Consider the following 17,716-nt stretch of genomic DNA (forward strand, 5'->3'; position numbering starts at 1 on the left):
CTCTGCCAGGGATCAATAATTTCCTCGCGGTTGCGTCCCATTGGACGACTCCTAAGGGGATCGACAGTCAAAATAGCCAATGGGGCAGGAAGGTGTAGTAATCACCCCCAACCGACCACAAGAACACAGACGTTCCTCCAGAGTCCAGCCTGATCTTTGTGTCCAGATCCCAGAACAAGAGTGTGATCAACAGAATGGCTTCTTTAAAGGAGATATGTAGCGGTCTACCGCTACACCCCCTACCCCCTAACCGTGGAAGAGATCCCGGTGTGCCTCATGCACCCATTCGGACCCCCAACCTCACCGCTGAGGAGGAGCGAGTGAGTACTGTAAAAGGAATTTACCGTTTCAAATGTTATTTTTACATTTTAAGCTTTCTTTTAGACTAACTTTGATCAATCGAATTCTAATAGCAGTTTTCCATTAATTTGATATTTGTTGGCCTTACATCAAGTACAAATTCTGTTTGTGGAGTCATTATTTTACACAGAAAGTTCTGCTATAGAGCTGGGAAAAACTCGACTTCAAATTCATCACAAAGCCAAATTTATTATTGTTTTTTTCAATCCATTCATTTACCGTCGACACTAACAGATTTGACTTTGTGCCATCGTCTATTTTGTGTACTTTGTCTTGTTGCATCACTGCAGTTGGTTTACCCAAAAGCTGATTATTGTCAAAAGTTCAAAGCGACTGTCCAAACTCACATCACTGCGTTGGTCAATAATTAAGAGACGGACTGAAAGCGTTCTGCCGGTTGCATAAGGACTGAAGGATGTACTCTGCCTGTCAGACATTTTTTTTGCTTTGTCTCCTAGCTGGCTCTGAGGAACGCCCTGCGCTATTTCCCTCCCTCCCACCATGCAACTCTGGCACCTGAATTTGCTCAAGAGCTGCGGCAGTACGGCCACATATACATGTACCGCTTCTGCCCCTCGTTTCCCTTGAGGTGATGACACAGGACTCCTCTTCTGATTTTATCTTTTATCAAATGATTCACAAAGATGCTTCTATGAATTAAAATGAAAATGGAGGAAATAGGTATTTGATCTCCTACTCATTAAAAGGAAATAAAGTCTATCGTGGGTTCATATAAACAGTGGGATAGAAAATCAAGAAATTCACCTTAAAGAATTCACATTTCCATTTCATTGAGGGAAAGAGCATTTAGCCTTAATTCCGGTGTGGTCCGGTCTGATGTTTTGAGTGTTTCATTTGTTAAATTGACCCATTTAACAGTTCTGACTCGTACCTCTTGAGGCCCCATCCACTGTAGATCCATAAAAAATGGGAACAGGTCGGTTGGGGCGGAGCTGCTGTTGCCACCTGTTGATTGGCAGAAAGTGAAGACAACATTGAATTCCTGTTCTACATGACGTACAAAAAGTAAAGCAAGGAAAAGACGAGCTGCTGGATGTTGTTGCTTTTCTAGTCGTCTCACTACAATGACGTAATGTCACGCTAGCGGTCTACACCACACATGTGGCGTGAAAACAAACCGCTCAGTGGAAGCGAGGCTTAATCGAGTGGTGAATTAACTGGACCATACTGTATTAGTCCTCCCGTACCTGACCGCTCAGTGGAAATGAGGCTTTTGGTTCCCCATTAGAGTTCTGGTTCCCACAGACCAGTAGACTCTCCAGAGGCACCTGTTTGAACTGATCACCTGTAGAAAAGACACCTGTCCTCAGAATCTGTCCACCAGTCAGACTCCAAACTCTCCAACATGGAAAGACTAGAGACGTGTCAGTGGATTCAAGGTAGAAGATTGTAGACCTGCACAAGACCGGAATGGGCTAATATGTCAAGATGCTAAGATGACAACTGTTGGAGACGAAATACAAGAACATGAGCATCAATCCACCTGTAGGTCTGGAGCTCAAAAACCAGATCAGAGAGGAATCGTCCAAAAACAACACGATAGGGGTTAGTTGATTATCTTAAAGCAGCTGGAACCACAGATGCCAAGAAAACCTTTGGGAATACTTTACACTGCAATGGTTCTTGTCGTGCTCCTGTCCTCCTGCTTAAGAGGACACGTGCAGAGAAGACCCCACTGAAGTTCAATCACCTTCAGGACTGGGGAAAGGTGCTGTGTTCAGATCAAACCAACACTGAGTTCTGTGGCATCAACTCAACCATTAGGAGGAAGAGAAATGCTGCCTATGACCCCAAGAACACCACACCCACTGTTAAGGATGGAGATGGAAGCATTGTGGTTTCTGCCACTTCATCGTGTGGATGGGAGGGTGGGCGGAGCCATGTACCGTCAAATCCTGAGTGAGAACCTCCTTTACGCCACCAGGAGGCTTAAGCGGGTCGTGGATGGGTCTTCCAACAGAATCATGACCTGAAACATCCAGATAAGACAACCTTGTCGAAAGAAGAAGCAGATCAAGGTCATGGAGTGGTCGGTCAGCCTCTAGACCACTATCCTCTTGAAAACCTGTCAAGAGAGCTGAGCTCAGAGTTACCGAAGCATCAGCCATGTTTTATGTGAGCAAACTTACCAAATCAACAAGGGATCAAATAGCTTTTTTGTAGACTGTATATATTCTCTAGGTTCAAACTTCTCACGATGACCATTTTGAATTCGTCCCACCACAAGTTGTTACTGCTCAATTCTGTTTTCCTGTCATGAATACCAGAGAATAAAAACCCGACAGCCGGTTGTGATTTGAAGGATGTGGAATGTCCGTGTTTCCTCAGAGCGTATCCCATAGATCAGTATCCCTGCCGCTCCAGACAAGCAGCCGCTATCATGCTGATGATCATGAACAATCTGGATCCAGCGGTCGCTCAGGTGAAACCTCTCCTCGTTTCTGGTAGGAAAGGTTAGATCCTTTCAGATCTAACTGAATGCTTCCTCAACCTGCAGTTTCCTCAAGAGCTTGTGACGTATGGAGGGAACGGGCAGGTGTTCAGTAACTGGGCCCAGGTAAGTCCTGAGTTACGTTTCCTTGTGTCTGTGACACTGTTTCTTTAATAGGCAGGTGAATCTCATCTGTTTTATGGGTGCAGTTCCGCCTTGTGATGCACTACCTGAGCCAGATGACGGAGCAGCAGACTCTGGTGATGTACAGCGGACACCCGATGGGTTTGTTCCCCAGTCTGCCTTCCTCGCCTCGAGCCATCATCACCAACGGCATGGTAACAGCAGCACAGTGTTATGGTAAAGCAGCACAACGACACTTGAAACGCTCACAGCTTTTTTCATTATCAGGTTATCCCAAACTACTCCTCCAGGGATCAGTATGAGAAGATGTTTGCTCTTGGTGTGTCGATGTGAGTTTCTGAAGATCTCGGATTCGTCTTGTGATGCGGCTGTGGAGTAACTTCTACTTCTCCACATAGGTACGGTCAAATGACGGCAGGCAGTTATTGCTACATTGGTCCTCAAGGAATCGTTCACGGGACACTGGTTAGTAAAGATAAACAAACACATCAACACACTCTTTAATGTGGCGTTTCGTTCATCGTTCTGATTGCTGGTGGTTCTCCGAGTAGCTGACCGTGCTGAATGCAGGCCGGAGGTACCTGGGGACCGACGACCTGCGAGGTCGTGTCTTTGTGACCTCCGGCTTGGGGGGCATGAGCGGAGCTCAGGCGAAAGCTGCTGTGATTGCTGGCTGTGTTGGTGTGATTGCTGAGGTAAGTTCCTTCCTGTCGCTGATGAGTCTCCCCAGACGGAGAACAAACATTCTGTTTTCGGTTGTTCGCAGGTGGATGAAGCGCCGCTGAGGAAACGGCACAAGCAGGGCTGGCTCATGGAGGTGACCAGCAGCTTGGACCAGTGCATTAAACGCATCAGGTGGTGTTTACAACTTCTGCTACCAAAAATATCTGAACTTTATTACTGTCAGGAGCTCTGACTCCCGCTCTGGTCACCGGTGGGAGCAGTCTCCAGGGTTTTAACTCACCTGACTCCAATCATCCACCTGCTTCTTAAGCAGCACACAGAACCTCAGTGCGAAGTATTGTTTGTGCCATCCTGCCTGCATTACTGAGCGTTTCATCCTGGACCTGATCTTTGGTTTCTGACTCTGCTTCATCTGGTTGCTTGCTGCCTGATCTGACCCTCACCTGGACTCTGATATCTCTACTCTCTTCTTGGATGATTCCAAGCTTGTAACTGACCTCTACCTGTCTGACCCTGATTTAGCTTTGTGGACTTTTAGCTGTGCTATGTTCCCAGACAGCAAGGCCAAGTGGGGCCCGTATGGTTTAAAAGTGAGCAGAAAATGTGGGCCCGAATGGGTTTGTCCACAGCCGTTCCCATTAGCTTGAGTGGGAATAGGAAGCTAGCAATGCTAGCCAGCCTCCCAGTGGATAGCAGAGCTCCCTAGCTTACTACTGCGAAGCTTGCTACCGCAATACAGCAAAGCTTGCTAGCACGAAACAGCAGAGCTCGCTAGCTTGCAACAGATGAGCAAGCTATAGTGGAGCTCGCTAGCTCGTTACGGGGGAGGTTGCTAACTTGAACGGAACTCGCTAGCATACTACAGTGGAGCTCACTAGCACACTACGCTGTCCAATGGGCGACTGGCTACCGTAGCAACCCAACCCACTAAGTGCCCACTTAAGCCAATGTGGGCAAACACAGGTGGGGCTACCATGGAAACTGTGGATAAATTGGGCCCACATTTTCTGCCACTTTTAAACCATATTTGGCCCACTTGGCTTTGCTGGCTGGGTTCCTGTCCGAACTAATAGACCTTTTGAAAGTGGAACCAGCTGTCTGCCTGTTTGTGAAAGTTACATTTAGGTTCACTTTTGTTTTCCTGAGATCTTTCATTTCAGACAGGAGCATTTATGCTGTTTTATTTAAACGTCTACGTATCATCAGCGATAAATGCAGTGAATGTTTTTTGATCTCACAGAACATTCTATCATCTCTGGAGACTCCAGAGCAGAACGATGTGTTCAACAAAAGAACAACTCCAGAACCTCTGCTTGACTCTTACTCTCATGTCCGTTAACTGTCCTACAGAGAAGTGAGGAGCTCCAAGACCCCCCTCAGCCTGGGTTACCATGGCAACGTTGTAGACTTGTGGTAAGTGACAGTGAGAACTTAAACTGTTTGGAAACTGGACGGCAAGGACCAATTCTTCTTTCTCACAGCAACTTTGGGCAAAAGTTTAACCTCCATCCATATTCTACAAAACCTTACGAAAAAATTCCAGGTCCTCCTTGTCTTAAATATGATGACATCACAGCAGGTGAAACCCTCAAAAACATGAATGGAGCCGAAATCTCTTATTGAGCTCAAAAAAAAAGAAAAAGAAATTAAAAATCCACAAACAAAACCAAAACATGTGTCTGAGACGTCCAGAGGAACTTTTTTATTTTTATTCTTATTTTTTTAAGTATTATGGGATAGCTAAAGCACCTATGGCTTGGCAGCCATTTTGTGGAAAAGATATTTTCCCACATTTATGGGAAAAAAACTTTTCCTAAAGAGATCTTCATGGAATTTTTCAGCTTAAGTCGACAACCACAACCAAAGTTTTGTTGACCTTTGACCTTGGGAAGAGACCACCATCTTGGACTTAAAAAAATAAAAATCATTTTTTGTGCCAACTTCAAATTGAAACTCCTCAGAGGGATTTCAATCTATCGCCTCCCGCCTCCTCGGTGAGCAACTTGCTAGTTTTATAATTTTTTTCTCTGTTGCTCACACGTTTTTTTTTATATGAACATATTAGGAATGTGGGTATGGTTAACAAAAACCTCAGTTGCCAAGGAAATCCAAAAGTTTACTTTTTCAGATTCCTCTAAAAAAGACACAGGCTTGTTTGTCACCACCAGGCGACTAAAAAATGAAATGGTTGCTATGGGGATAAACTAACAAAAAAGCCACGATTTTGAAAAATGTTTTTGTCCCTTACAGTTTCAATTAAGATCTTTTCTTGTCAGGGAGAGGCTCCTTCTTGAGTTTGAGAGAACAGGGGAACTTCTGGTGGACCTGGGTTCAGACCAGACCTCCCTGCATAACCCCTTCAATGGGGGCTACTACCCCGTCCCACTCGGCTTCCAGCAGGCCAACCAGCTCATGTCCACGGACCCCGCTCGATTCCGAAGCGCTGTGAAAGAAAGGTGAGTTTGTTGAGAGCTTTTTCTCTCTAAAGCAGCATTTGATGTCAGAGTTGGCTAACTAATTCTACAAACCATTCGGACGCCTCTACAGCCTCCGAAAACACATCAGGGCCATAAACAAACTGGCTGATGCAGGAATGTTCTTCTGGGACTATGGCAACGCTTTCCTCCTGGAGGCCAAGAGGGCTGGTGGGTCATGAAGACACAAACGCACAACATCTGGGTTAGGGGGATGAAGAGGTGTGAGTTGTTTTTTTATAGGTGCAGAGGTTGAAAAGGGGGATGGAGGAGCAACTGAATTCCGTTACCCTTCTTATGTTCAGCACATCATGGGGTCAGACCATTTCTTCCTTATTATTCCTCACAGTCCTGGACTGAACTGCAGTCACTGATTCCAGTCCTCTATCTTCCTGCAGAGACATCTTCTCTTTGGGCTTTGGACCGTTTCGCTGGGTGTGCACGTCCGGAGATCCCAAAGATCTGGCTGTGACCGATGAACTCGCTGCTTCGGTTCTGGAGAAAATTAGTGCAAACGTGTCGGATCGCATCAAACAGCAGTACAACGACAACATTCGCTGGATCAGAGAGGCTGGGAAACACAAGATGGTTACAAATCTACTGTCTCTGAGAAAATCACCATGATGCTAACAAATATTCCCCAGAAGCTAAAACTGAACGTATCTGTTTATGTTCTCTGTTCAGGTCGTTGGATCACAAGCCAGAATTCTTTATTCTGACCAGAAAGGGAGAATCTCTATTGCTTTGGCCATCAACCAGGCCATTGCAGATGGAAAAGTTTCAGTATGACAGAAATCTGATTTATTTACTGAATCTCGTCATTCTTGCAGTGAAATCAGAGTTTGTAACATAGTCTCTGATGTGTTCCAGGGACCCGTGGTTATCAGCAGAGACCATCATGACGTCAGTGGCACCGACAGTCCCTTCCGGGAAACATCCAACATTTACGACGGCTCTGCTTTCTGTGCAGGTGTGTGCTCGGCTGCAGGTGTGCAGTCGGCTGCAGATGTGCGCTCGGCTGCAGGTGTGCGGTCGGCTGCAGGTGTGCGCTCGGCTGCAGCTGTGCAGATCCAACTGCACACTGAAAAGTTCTGCCGTTGAAATCATTCATGTCTTATTTTTTCTCATGATCAAAAACTTTAGATCATGTAGTAATTAAAAAATAAAGAATGTTTTAGAATGAGCATATTCCATCCATCCATCTTCTTGACCGCTTTGTCCCTGTCGGGGTCGCGGGGGTGCCGGAGCCTATCCCGGCTACTGAAGGGCGAAGGCGGGGTACACCCTGGACAGGTCGCCAGTCTGTCGCAGGGCCATATATATAACCCCCCCCCCATCTATGGTGTGAAACTTTTATGAAATAAACCATGTAAACAGAACAAGTCCTAAACCGTCTCCTCTGCAGACATGGCGGTCCAGAACTTTGTTGGTGATGCATTCAGAGGTGCTACGTGGGTCTCCCTGCACAATGGAGGCGGGGTTGGATGGTAAGGTGGACTGATTGTGCTTTAAAATCTCAGACTGTTGATGCTGGTTCATGGTATTATGTTTCTACCATTGCAGGGGCGAGGTGATCAACGGAGGGTTTGGTTTGGTGCTTGACGGCTCAGAGGATGCAGCCAATCGTGCCAGTCTGATGCTCAGCTGGGACGTGTCCAATGGGGTGAGCGGGAAAACAGATGGTCCTTGACACGTTAAACCAGGAGTGTCAAACTCAATCACACAAGGAGCCAAAATCCAAAACTCACCTTTGGTCGCGGGGCGAACAGGATAAGCTAGCAATGAAGCTGAAACATTAGCTACACTCCAAAACAGCCTACAAACAATCTTAGTGAAAGCCAAAATAGTCCAAATAGGTAGCAAAATGCCAATTTTCAAAACCGTAACTTTTTAACATAATTATGAACTAGATATATAGCATTACCTGCGATAATGCTAGTATGAATCCTGTAAGCTGAATTTGGCAGCTGAAGATGCTGAAATAGCTAAAAGCACTGAAACAAATAGCTAAAAACGCTAAAGCTATTAGCTGAAAAAGCTGAAGCTGAAAGCCAGCTAAGATATAAGCTAAATGCCAAATTAGCCTAGAAGGCTAAAACAAAAAACACAGGTTAGCCAAAACAGCTAGCATGTAGTTGAAGAAATAGCTAAACGTCAAAATAGCCCAAAAGACTTAAAAAGAAAAGCCTAATTTAGCCAAAATAGCTTACAAGTAAAAATTAGCTCAACTCCAAAAATACTAAAATACGTTCAAAATAAGTTTGAATTATCCAAAACAGCAACATGTAGCTGAAATATTAGCTAAACTCCAACAAAGCCTAAAAAATCTTAGTAAATGCCAAAATAGTCCAAAAAGGTAACAGAATGCCAATTTTTACAACTTATAAACGTATATATAACCGTATATAAATATGAAACATTACCTGCGATAATGCTAGTGTGAATGCTGAATTTGGCTGCTGAAGATGCTAGTGCTGATAGCTGACGATGCTGAAATAGATAGCTAAAACACTGAAGCTGGTAGTGAAAAGCGCTAAAGCTATTAGCTGACAAAGCTGAAGCTAAGAGCCAGCTAAAATATTAGCTAAATGCCAAATTAGCCTAAAAAACTGAAACAAAAAAAACATAAATTAGCCAAAACAGCTAGCATGCAGTTGAAGGAATAGCTAAACGTCAAAATAGTCTAAAAACTAAAAAAGCCTAAATTAGCCAAAATAGCTTAAACGTGAAAATTAGCTAAACTCCAAAATAGCCTAAAAAAAATTAGTAAATGCCGAAATAGTCCAAAAAGCTAACACAAAGCCAATTTTTAAACTTTAAAACTGTAACTTTTTAACATAATTATAATAAAAAGACAGGAATATTATTCCAGAATAAATCAACTTAAATCTTAAATAACTTTTAATATTTTACTCTCCATAAAAATATATTTTATCAAAATCATACAAGTTAGAAATGAGCACAAGATAACATCTGGTCATTAACAACAATAAAATAAAATGATCTGGAGGGCCGGATAGAATTCCTTGACCTTGGCTTTGACACGCGCTTCAAACTGTCCTGATAAGACAGTAGGAAGCCGCTCAGGAAGTGATTGTTTGTCTTCCAGGTGGCTCGGCGCTGCTGGTCTGGAAACGTGAATGCATTTGAAACAATTCAGCAAACCATGAAGGAGAACGAGCAGCTGCAAGTCACCATGCCCTTCCCCGTGCAGGACGAGCAGGTGCTGGACCGCGCCCTGCAGGCCTGACCTACACCTCAGCATCGGTTAGCGTAGCGTTAGCATCATGTCACAAATGCACCAAACCAGTTTCAGAGTGCTCTTTAAACTGTGACACTGTATAGAACTGTAATAAAACAACAAAAAAATCACATTTTATGGAACATGCTGGAACTTTTCAAATATTAACACGATAATTCCAGTAGATTGTAAAGGAGAAAAGCCGCTTTTCTCCGTTACAATACTGGAATTATCGTGTTAACAGTTAAAAAGTTACAATAAATCAAAGAACATAAACACTGGAGCTTCAGTATTAAAGGGTTAATGTGACAAAAACTCGAATGTTCACTAACATAAAACACAGTAACTGGAAAGTTTGATTGTTTTGCCTTTAAGGTGGTTTTAGAACAAAACATTTACCTCATTTTTTTTCTGTACTGATAATAAAAGTGACCTCATGCAGAAAATCTACAACTGTTGTCTTGTATTTGTAGTAAATTTGACTTGTTGTACCATAATCTCGTGAGGTTACCATGTGATGTTGGTGTTGAATTGAGTCTGACAGAGTCCACTGGAAACTCTCATTATGCTTACAAAGTCAACGAAAGGTGGAGATACAAATGCAACATTAAATGCAAAGAAACATTTATTGCAAAGGCGTACTTTTCATTTCTTCACAAAGAAAACAAATATGTCTAAAAAATTTTTTACAACAATTATTGTCCAAATTTTTGCACTATAAACTTGTTATAGTTAACATGTCATGTCTGGTAGTTCCTCTTGATATTTAAAGCCTATGAAAATAGCTACAGTCCGTTAACATATCAGACAGTTGTTTCAAGAGAAAAAGGAATAAATCATCCATCAAACTCAATTTGACAGGTGCCCTTTGACCTATATTTTCAAGATGACATTTTAAGATGAAATTAATATATATTTGATATAAAAATTAACTTAAATTATATATATTGTATAATTATCATTTTAATATACTATACTTTTTATATAAAATTAATTTAAATTTTAGATATATATACATGTAGCTGCAAGATTAGCTAAACTAGCAAAACTTGTCAAAATTAAAATTAGCTAATTAGCTAGACTAGCCATAATTTAGACTTTTTAAAAAAAACGTTTGGCTGTTTTGGAGATGCTCATGCTCGCTGTTTTGGCTGATTTAAGTTTCTATTTTATTTTATTTTATTTTTTTAGGCTAATTGGGCATTTAGCTAATACTTTAGTTTGCCATCAGCTTCAGCATCTTCAGTCACATTCAGCTTACAGCATTCATACTATCGCAGGTCATGCTATAAATTTAGTTCATGTTAAAAATTTTCTCTTTTAAAGATTTAAAAATATAGTTTCAATAAATGTTTATCCTGTTCGGCCCGCCTAAGGTGTGTTTTGGATTTTGACCCCTTGTGTGATTGAGTTTGACGCCCCTGATCTATAGGATAACAAATCAATCGTCCCAGTGTGACATCAGTCTAAGTTTTATTCTTTTTCTTCTCATCCATTTTAAACGTGTTTGTTGGTTTTTCTCAGTGAAACAACTTTAAAAACATAATTAAAAACTTTTTCTAATTTAATTTTGTCACAATATGAAGATCTTTACCACTGTCACATCTCTGTCATCATCGTGTTGAATCTGTCACGTTCCCTCCTCTCCGCCGTCGTGCGTCTTTACGCGTGCCTGTTCCTTTAAGTGAACGAAAATGCGCATGAATTGGAGCCTTTCCGCGCTGACGTCACGGGGCTGGAGGGGTCGGTGATCCCTCAGTGAAGCGCAGAGCAGTGATGAGGTGCAGATGGGGGCCGCGACATCTTTAACTTTTGCCTCCTGCTCCGTCTCTCCTCAGGAGAACTCTCCATTCTGCCTTTTTTCTGCGCGCTGAGGCGCTTTTTACGCGGCATCCTCGCGTTCTGTCACACCGGGAGGAGTCTCTGATTCTGCGAGGGATCTCCGGATTCAACATGACAGCGTCGGGTGACGGCGGAGGCTGCCGGTAGATCCGCTGCGGTTCGGTCAGAGATGCTCGGGGAGCAGGATGGAGAACCCGCGGAGCAGAGTGCGGCGCGGCGCGGGAGCGCGCTCAGCCTGGGGGACGGCGTGGACAGCGGCCTCGGCGACCTCCAGCAACCCGCCTACAGCAAGCTGGAGTTCAGGAGACACGCGGTGACAGAGGACTACAAGATCACATCCCAGGTCCTCGGTCTGGGCATCAACGGGAAAGTGTTGGAGTGTTACTGCAAGAAAACGGGGGCAAAGTGTGCGCTGAAGGTGCGTGAGTGCGCGGGACTGCTGCTGCAGATACGGATCATCAGAGATCTCTTCAGTCTTTGGTTTGGGGGGTTCTTATCCTCATTTCCTCTCATTTGATCCGATTGGATCAACAAGTTCTGAGTGGTGAGGAAGTGCTGTGAAAGTGTCCGTCAGTGATCCAGACAGTGATGTGGTGTCCGGCCTTAGGATGGACAATGACCTCCTCTGTTCATCTATTACGCAAGAATGCGTCTGTAATTCCTAAAAAACGGTCAAATCTACATTTGCAGCCTTTCCAAACTCTGTGAAGCGTGCACATCTGCGGGGTTTGGAGATTCTTTAGAGGAAACTTTAATCCGGTGTTGTGAAAACTTTTACCGGTGAGTTCCATCTAGCGTGGCAGAATCTGGCATTCTGAGGAATCTCCATCCATCCATCCATGCATCCATCCATCCATCCATCCAGCCATCCATCCACCCATCCATCCATCCATGCATCCATCCTCCTGCAGAGTTCACTTTGGGTTTGATGTGCAGAACTTGGACTGCTCACCACTAACATTCCTCAGATGCAGAGAATTAGTGTTCCAGAAAACCTTTTGAAATCTTTTCTCTGTAAACGTTGGCTGTTTTCAGACTACAGACATTTGGTTCATGTAAAGTAGGGGTTCTCGGCCCGCGGGCCGGATCAGGTCCACCTCCACATTTGGCCCGGCCCCACACACACCATCAGAAACGCCAATCGAGACCCACAGAGAACGTGACTTTTTGTTCCACCATTCTGCAGAACTCTGACGGGAGAGGAGAGAATATTTATTAGTTTAGTAATGATTCACTTTTTCTTTATTATTTTATTTCTGTACGTTGTTTTGTACGTTTTTCTGCAGCTCTTCAGCTCTTTCAGCTATTAAAATATTCCACTCTTTTTATGCTTGATTTTTTTGACTGTTTTGGCAAAGGATTTCTAGACTATTTTGTGGTTTGGCTAATATGTTTGCTACATGCTAGCTGTTTTGGCTAATTTAGATTTGTTTCTGTTTTTTAGGCTAATTTGCCATTTTGCTAATATTTTAGCTTCATGCTAGCTCTTTTGTTGGTGCAAAATTAGACATTTTACGAGTTATTTTGGCCAATTTTGCATTTAGCTAACATTTCAGCTACATGATAGCTGTTTGGGGTGAATTGGATTTTTTTTCAGCTATTTATGCTAATTGGCCATTTGGCTAATATTTCAGCTTTACGATAGCTTCTTTTGGGCTAAATTAGACATTTTACCAGTTATTTTGGCCAATTTTGCATTTAGCCAATATTTCAGCTAGATGCTAGCTGTTTTGGCTTTTTATCCATTTTTTAAGGCTATTTTGGATATTAGCTAATATATTAGCTACATGCTAGGTGTTTTGGGTAAATTAGATTTTTTTCAGCTACTTATGCCAATTTGCCATTTTGCTAATGTTTTAGCTTTATGCTAACTGTTTTAGCTAAATTACACATTTCACCATTTTTTGTGGCAAATATGTCATTTAGCTTATATTTCAGCTACATGCTAGCTGTTTTGGCTAATTTGCCATTTTGCTAATAGTTTAGCTTAATAGTTTTGTGCTAGCTGTTTTGGCTAATTAAGGCTTTATTCAGTCTTTAGGCTAATTTGCCATTTTGATAATAGTTTAGCTCGATGCTAGCTTTTTTTTCTAAATTAGACGTTTTCCCTCCAATTTTGCATTTAGCTAATATTTCAGCTACATGCTAGCTGTTTTGGCAAGTTAGTTTCTCGTCCATTCTTTAAGGCTATTTTGGATATTAACCAATAGTTCAGCTACATGATAGCTGGACCAGAGGTAGCTGGGCTTCAGGTTTAGGTTTTGTTGTTGTGAGTTTTGTTTTGTTCTTTTTTCCCTCTTTGTTCCCAACAGTCTTACACTGCTGGGTTTTGTTATTTTAGTTTGGGGTTTCACCTTAGTAGTTTTGATTTTTGGGCTTTGTTTATTTGTTTTATTTTGGTAGTTTTGGTTAGGCAGCCATTAGCAGGAGCTGGATCAGCACTCTCCTTGACTTTTCTTATGTTTTCCCAAGGTTCCAAACCCTTTTGGTTTGTCTTTTTGTTTGAACCAGCACACTAATTGTTTTATTTCGTTCTTTCTTTTAGGACACAGTTTTTTGTTTATTTAATAAATTGTTCCTTTTACCCGTCATGGTATCCAGGTTTTATGTTATTGTTTCCTCTTGTATTTTCCCCTCTAGACTCAGAGCAGGTTTGCCCATTGGGTACGTAACATATGTGGTCTCAAATAGACCTCACACAGGTCTGATGTTGACCAAAATTAATGATGTTTCTCAGTTAAAAATGTTTTAAATCTTGCTCTGTTGGTTCTCCTGCTCTTTTTACTGTACAAATGACACTTGGACATTGAAGTGATTAAAAACAACATTTTTAACATTTTTTACCCCAAATTGTCTAATATCGAGTTCTTATTTTGGCCCTCTGCTAGAAAAAAACCCTGATTTAAAGTGAACCAGAGTTTGTTTCTCACGATAATTTGGAACCAATTTTCAGTCTAAATACAGCCAAGTGGTTGCTAGTCCGGGAAACACTCTTTGACCCATCTTTTGAGGTGGTCATTGAAATGCCATCGTGTGAATGAAGCTCATCAAAACAACTTTTAACATTTTAACGTTTCTGAACAATCTAAATGTCATTAAGACTTGGCGCACCTTCCTACAACCAACCTCGTCTCCTGAAGAATTTCCTTGCAGCTTGCCTTCTCCAGACCATAGAAGCAATAAAACGTGTTGTACCTGAAGTTGACACGGATGTTCAGAATTGATCAGCGAAAAATAAAGTTTGAATAAGTGAAGTATCCCGACAAGGACTACTGTTCTTTCTCTCGTCGCCTTGCTTCATAATTACTGGCCAATGACTGAAGAGATCTTTAGTCACGTGGGTTTTTTACAGATTTTAGTTCTCAAGGTTCAGGACTTGATTGGGACCAAATTAAGCGGACTCGGTCCGGACCAACAGACTTTTACCGTCTGAATGAACCCATAGATTCATGCTTCATGTCAAGTAACTGATAGAATTATAATTTACGGTTCATTTAAACCGATTTCTGTTGTGATTCTGCAGATTCTATATGATACTCCTAAAGCCAGACGAGAAGTTGATCTGCACTGGCGAGTGTCGGGGGGACCCCACATCGTACAGATCCTCAGCCTGTATGAGAACATGCACCAGGGCAAGAAGTGTCTGCTCATCGTGATGGAGTGGTAGGCATCACCAGCACCATAACACAGACTTAAATTATGCTGTTTTATCCCTAAAAACAATCATCGGCTTTCTGAAAACGTCTTAAAGGGTGACCAAACTGGGAAGTTGGAGGCTGACTCCGCCCACTCCCAAAAAGTGAAAATCCAGTCAGAGGGGCGGGGCTTGGGGGCTGGACTGTTATCATTACTGGAGCTGCAGATCATGAAGTGGAACTTCTGAAACTGACATGGTTTGACCAATCACAAAATCCAACAGCAGTACCTCGATTCAACCTGTAGGGGGCAGCACACAGGCGATTTTTGATCATATTTTCAAGAATCAAACCATTTTATTTTAATTTATCAAAAATTTGGCAATGACCAACAGACAGAACTTTTTTAGCCCCATTTATAGACGTCAACAGCCAAAAAAGTTGATTTATGGTTTGGTTACCCTTCAAACTCAGAGTTTAAGATTTCATGCAGAATTTCTCCTCATTTTTAGGAGCAATTTAAATCATCAAAATCTGGAAATGTAATTTTTTTAACCAATTTACAAGAAATTCAAAAGCAAAAAATGTATTCAAAGTTTTAAGATGTTTTTAGAAACGTTGCTTAATAGGTTTCTGGCTTTGTAAAAGTTAAGGCTCAAAGTTTAAAAATGCGTCAGTTTTAAACTTATTTACAAAGAGCAAACAGAGAAGGATTGTTTCATAAGATAAGATGTACACTGAAATGAATACCAGAAGAAAATTCATCTAAAGTAAACAAATAAACAAAGCTCACAAATCAAGACTACCAAGGTCAAACCCCAAACTAAAACAACAAAACCCAGTAGTATGAGACTGCTGAGGACAAAGAAAAGAACAAACCAAAGCTGAACCTCAGACCCAGCTGCTCCTGCTCTGCTTCCTCCTTTGTCTTAAATAAATAATCGTTTTATTTTTATCTCAGGTCTTTTTCTTTGTACGTCCATGGAATGAAATCAGCTTTTGAGTTTTGGTTTGAGTGTCCTCGCTTGGTTCTGACGCCAGTTCTGCCCTAAAAACCGGACTCATCAAATATTGAAACACAATGAATCTGTTAGGAAACAGTCAGTGAGACCCGTGTTGTTTGCCAGGAGTGTCCTCTCTGTCCTCGTTCTTATCTCTCTGTTGACCTTGTGCCAGCATGGAGGGAGGGGAGCTGTTCAGCCGCATTCAGGCCCGAGGGGATCAGGCCTTCACGGAGAGAGGTGGGCCTCACGCAAAACACACACACTTCTCCTCGTTTTTCTTCATTTTTACTGTTTTCTTCATGCCTGTCCATCAGAAGTGTCAGAGATCATGCACGACATCGGCTCAGCCATCGAGTACCTGCACCGCATGGACATCGCTCACAGAGACGTGAAGGTGAAACGTGACAGCGTAGGACTTGGAATATTTGTCTTTTTACTTATTTTGATGTATCACACAGCCTGAGAACCTCCTCTACACCACCAGAGAGAGCAATGCCGCTCTGAAGCTGACGGACTTCGGCTTCGCTAAGGAGACCTCGCTGCACAAGTCGCTGCAGACGCCGTGCTACACGCCGTATTACGTTGGTGAGAGCTTCTGCTGCAGGGCTGGCACCGCTAGTCGACTAATCTAAGATTAAGATGGTCGACGACTAATTCAGTAGTCAATTAGTTGTTATTTTATATTTTATTGAGTCAGGGTGTCGTAAAACTGAACAAAGTTGTGAGCAATCAGCACCAAAAAATGCACATTTGTTATATTTGAGTCGGTGAGACCAAAACTTTATCTTTAGTGAGAAAAAGTTCCTCGTTTCAGATGCCGACATCATTTAATTGGATGAATGCTTAGTAAGAGAGATCAGCAACAAGCCTTTAAATATATTCATGTTTTCATCTATTATAGTAATTTTCAACAACATTGGAGTTTAGCTAATAATTTAGCAACAGGCTAACATTTTTGTTTCTAATTTAGCTTACTGGGGAATTTTAGGCTAATCTAGAGTTTAGCTTCTATTTTAGCAACAGGCTAACGTTTTTGACTAATTTAGCTCATAGAGGAATTTTAGACTGTTTTGGAGTTAAGCTAATATTTTAGCAACATGCTAACGTTTTTGGCTAATTTGTTATCTACTGAGGTTTTTATATGCTAATTTAGAGTTTAGCTTCTATTTTAGAAACATGCTAACATTTTTGAATAATTTAGCTTACTGAGAAGTTTCAGGCTTTTTTGGAGTTTAGCTAATATTTTAGCAACATGCTAACGTTTTTGACTAATTTGGTTTACTGAGGAATTTTAGGTTATTTTGTAGTTTAACTAGTATTTTAGCAACAGGCTAACATTTTTTCTAATTTAGCTTACTGAGGAATTGTAGGCTAATTTAGAGTTTAGCTTCTATTTTAGCAACAAACGTATTTGACTAATTTAGTTTTCTTGAGGAATTTTAGGCTATTTTGGAGTTTATCTGGTATTTAAGCAATTAACTAGCTTTTTTTTTGGCTAACTTGGTGTCTACTAAGGTTTTAGAGCTAATTTGGAGTTTAGCTCATATTTAAGGCACACACTAAATATTTTTGCAAAATCGGTATGTTTTAAGCAATTGTACTACAACATTTTCAGAACTTTAGGTCAACTTCAGCGCTCTTTTATAGTTTTTAACAAAATTTTCAGTCTTTGAGCAAATTTAATATTTTGGAAATAGCTTTTGCATTTTCAGTAAATCCCTGCAGCAATTAAAGTAAATTGCATCATATTCAGCAAAAAGCTTCAGCAACTACTTTCAGCAAAAAGCATTCACACTAGCATTATCGCAGTTAATGCAACTTTTCTAGTTTAATCCATAGACTGTAAAAATTAATGGACAAAGCAAGCACCGAGGTCCCCC

The 17,716-nt window shown here is 41.7% G+C and overlaps 2 protein-coding genes across 2 annotated transcripts in view; both read left to right on the forward strand.

Annotated features, from left to right (window-relative positions):
• Window positions 1-84: 84 nt before the first annotated feature.
• Window positions 85-9,805, forward strand: uroc1 (urocanate hydratase 1). Its single transcript, XM_024270886.2, has 19 exons — window positions 85-320; window positions 819-949; window positions 2,710-2,803; window positions 2,879-2,938; window positions 3,022-3,150; window positions 3,224-3,285; window positions 3,355-3,421; window positions 3,508-3,651; window positions 3,723-3,811; window positions 4,991-5,053; window positions 5,917-6,096; window positions 6,188-6,285; window positions 6,358-6,430; window positions 6,513-6,702; window positions 6,799-6,897; window positions 6,985-7,084; window positions 7,520-7,601; window positions 7,678-7,777; window positions 9,224-9,805. The coding sequence occupies exons 1-19, from the start codon at window positions 195-197 to the stop codon at window positions 9,362-9,364; spliced, it is 2,028 nt and encodes a 675-aa protein (XP_024126654.1). The 5' UTR covers window positions 85-194; the 3' UTR covers window positions 9,365-9,805.
• A 1,279-nt stretch (window positions 9,806-11,084) lies between these two features.
• LOC112145684 (MAP kinase-activated protein kinase 2) overlaps window positions 11,085-17,716 on the forward strand; it is an 8,924-nt gene continuing 2,292 nt past the window's right edge. Inside the window, exons 1-5 of the mRNA XM_024271066.1 lie at window positions 11,085-11,615; window positions 14,721-14,860; window positions 16,009-16,073; window positions 16,151-16,230; window positions 16,295-16,421. Coding sequence (XP_024126834.1) covers window positions 11,367-11,615; window positions 14,721-14,860; window positions 16,009-16,073; window positions 16,151-16,230; window positions 16,295-16,421 — 661 coding nt within the window. The 5' untranslated portion in view covers window positions 11,085-11,366. The remainder of the gene's footprint in view (window positions 11,616-14,720; window positions 14,861-16,008; window positions 16,074-16,150; window positions 16,231-16,294; window positions 16,422-17,716) is intronic.

This window comes from Oryzias melastigma, linkage group LG5 (assembly GCF_002922805.2).
Source record: "Oryzias melastigma strain HK-1 linkage group LG5, ASM292280v2, whole genome shotgun sequence".
Classification (NCBI taxonomy): domain Eukaryota; kingdom Metazoa; phylum Chordata; class Actinopteri; order Beloniformes; family Adrianichthyidae; genus Oryzias; species Oryzias melastigma.